The sequence below is a fragment of the Gekko japonicus genome, unplaced genomic scaffold (assembly GCF_001447785.1).
Source record: "Gekko japonicus isolate JY-2015 unplaced genomic scaffold, Gekko_japonicus_V1.1 scaffold2385, whole genome shotgun sequence".
Lineage (NCBI taxonomy): Eukaryota > Metazoa > Chordata > Lepidosauria > Squamata > Gekkonidae > Gekko > Gekko japonicus.
In genome coordinates this window covers 52,724-56,007 of record NW_015176523.1, presented here as the reverse complement: position 1 = coordinate 56,007, position 3,284 = coordinate 52,724, and the positions used below count along the sequence as shown (strand labels likewise).

Here is a 3,284-nt window from a genome sequence, read left to right as displayed (position 1 = left end):
GCAAAGCTGAAATCAGAGAGGCAGATAATGGCAGGTTGATGCTTGGCTGGGAAGGAGATAGGGTTGCCAACTCCAGGTTGGGAAATTCATGGAGATTTGGGGGGGTGGAGCCTGGAGAGGGTGAGGTTTGAGGAGGGGTGGGACCTCAGACAGGTACAATGCCATAGACTCCACCCTCCAAACCAGCCATTTCCTCCTGGGTACCAATTGTTGCCAATCTCCAGGTGAGGGCTGGAGTTAACTGAAAATTACAACTGCTCTTCAAGTAGCAGAGGTCAGTTCCTCTGGAGAAAATGGTGGACTCTGTGTCATTATACCCTGCTGAGGCCGCCACGGCACATTGACACTGAGTGCCCAAGGTCTTGGCACTCTCCAAGAGCCTCTTTCTAGAGCTCGTTGTATTTATTTCCACAATGAGCCTTATTTCTAGTAAAGCATAAAAAGGACAAATGAGAGAGACACAACTGGCTGACTCAAAAATAGATAACTTTAACCTCATATAGGACAACCTCTTTGTAACATGACTTTTACATTGGATGATTACAAACTTTTTTTATAGTTACATGCTTTTAAAAGAGAAGAGAAAGCTCTTTAGTAAAATTAAACAAATAATCTCTTGGTTTTATCCTTGAATTTGCATGGTTGATGCTCTGCTGTTTTTATTCTCTCTGTCATAATCCTTGGCTCTGACACTGTATTTGTTAATGATTCAAGGAGGCCTCCCTGGCTTGATAGATGCCTCAAAAACACAGTGTGGAGAATAACCAGAGGGGCCAGGAGCAATGCTCCCTCTAAACTGTGGAGTCTTGTGAGCAAAAATTCTACTTTGTGAGCTACTGGCATTAAAGTTCTGAGCGAGTGATTTGGCTACTGTATAAATTAGCTTGCTCTGGAGCCATCCTTCCTGAGCTAAGACAAAAATGTGTGAGCCAGAGGCTAAAAAACTGTGAGCTAGCTCACACTAACTCAGCTTAGAGGGAACACTGGCCAGGAGAAATATAAAGTGTTGATTTAAAAAATGGAGAATAGTCAAATGTGTGAGGAAAAGGGAAAGCCATCGTTTCATACTTTGACGCCCCCAATAGGTACAACTGCTTATTTGTTCTTCTGCTTTTGACTAGTGGCCTAATGCTGTAATGGCTCTGCCTTTTCCAGAGTCTTGATGAGTGCTATTCAGAACATACAGGAATCCAGCTTTTGTTTCACTGCATTGTGCCTATGAGTAATGGAGTTTTGCTATTTCTTGCTTGGAATCCAGTGCAGCGGTCAATAGCGAATCATGCTTCCTGAGTATGCTATTCTGAACACAATGGCTACTGGCTTTAACTCCAAGGCCTGGGCTATACGTGGCACAAAGATCAAGGCAATTGAATGTGGAAGATCTAAAAGAGGAACAATTTCTTCATATGAACAATTCCATATGTTTTCCCCCCTCCAGCTTTCTCAGTATTGTACCCATGAGATTAAGACAAAACCAGAATTTTAGAACAGATTTTAATGATGTTAGAAAATATATCAGAATCATTCAATTGTGTAATTCTTATCTTCCTTGGTAGCTGTGCTTTGTTCTGAGCTCTAGGGACAGAGTAGACTATTAAAAGAATTGAACTAGATTGAATTTAAGTAAAGAACATTCACGTTTTCCCATTTTTACTAGAAGATTAGGAATCCTGCACATTTCTTACTGAACCTGTCTAGCAGATGAATTTACTTTGTTTGACACTCCCGATCAGACTGTGAGCTGATCAGGGATATAGTCGGGTTGCATCGAGGAACTTGAACAAGTTGCCAAAGACGTTTGCAGCTGTCTCACAGCCAGGGCTTTTTCCCCTGGAGGAATGGACTGGAATGGAGTTCTGGAACCTCTTTCACAAAATTCTTTTAAAAATGTTTAAAAGTTCATGAGTTTTCAGTATACAGATTGAAAACTTTGTTTCCCTCTTGAGAGTTCCAGCACCTCTTAAAACAAAAAAAAAAGCTCTGCACTAATTGGAGGGATCATCTGGGAATTGAGTCCTTACCCACTCCGCTTCCTCAGAAAAATAGCTACACCGTGAAATTGCAAAAGGAAATTTTCCCCTCCCTTACAAGCTGGGCAGGGACAGATGGAATGCTTTTAATCTCTGCATTGCAAAAGGTAGAGAAGGAAAAAACCTCTCCTTTTCTCTGCAGCCCAAGCTTGGGGGGGGGGGGGAAGAGGAGGGAAATTACCTGGCCTTTTGATTATTCCTCCCCCCCACACTTCAATTTGCTGCACTCAGCAAGTCTGGGAGGCAGCAAAGTTTCTAGGATGAGAGATCAAAACCCGACTTTCTGCCTATCAGCTCGGAGTCATCTCCTGATCCCCTTTGCTGCAAAACGTCCCCAGAAGCTGTCTCACAGCAGATCACTTGTCAGTTGTGAATCAACTTCTGATGGCTGTAAGTAGCTTTAGCCTGCAAATACACACAAACGGGTTGTGAACAGTCAGACAGCCAGTGGATTAACTGGCTGCTTGATCACCACTGGAGAATGGGAAGTGACTTGAACTGGCAAGTGTTCAAGCATCTCTATGAAAAATATCAGCAAATTATCTCTGAACTGACCCAAATATTTTAGATTAATGAAGGTTCAAGAAGAGCCACCCATGGGTCATTCAAACTCTCACTGCTGAATCCTAAACACATTTAATCCCACTGATGTACCGCCTGGTAACTATGCTTATATTGTAGTATAGGAAGTTTTACTTTCAGGCTAAAAATTCAAATGACTTACAATCAAAGATTCAAAGACATAATTCTGTTGCTGGGTCCCTCTGGGTCCTCACTTTGATATAGTACATTTAATTGGTTCTTGAAAGCGGATCACATCTTCTAACATAGCAAATATTGTTATATTGCAAGTTTTAATGTCACTTACTAAGTAAGGGAGGCAGCCAGTTCACATTGACTTCACAGTGAGAGTCCAGGAAGGTCAAGACTTCTCCTTTAGCTATTGAGGCTCCAAGTAGTCTGGTGCGAATGAGCCCTTCTCGTTTCTTGGTACGCACAATTCTCACTTTAACAAACCGAGCCATATATTCCTCCAGCCTCTCCTTCAAGTGTTCTATAAAAATAAGGGGAACATGGAAACACAAGCTGTGAAAAGCTGACCCAGGAACATACAACATGACAAATCATCTATCGGGTGCTATTGCATTCAGCAGCCTTTTACGGTCTAGCTTGTTCCGAGTTCCTCATTATTTGCAAGCCTGTTCCGAGACGCTTCATAAATTGCAAATGTTCTTTGTTTAAACACACAGAGCA

At 42.1% G+C, this 3,284-nt stretch overlaps 1 protein-coding gene across 1 annotated transcript in view; it reads right to left on the bottom strand.

Moving 5' to 3' along the window:
* The window catches only part of LOC107124032 (polypeptide N-acetylgalactosaminyltransferase-like 6), a gene marked incomplete at its 5' end in the record, with an annotated part of 130,234 nt that extends 127,150 nt beyond the window's left edge, over nucleotides 1-3,084 (bottom strand). Inside the window, one exon of the mRNA XM_015427418.1 lies at nucleotides 2,899-3,084. Coding sequence (XP_015282904.1) covers nucleotides 2,899-3,084 — 186 coding nt within the window. The remainder of the gene's footprint in view (nucleotides 1-2,898) is intronic.
* Between the last annotated feature and the right edge of the window lie 200 nt (nucleotides 3,085-3,284).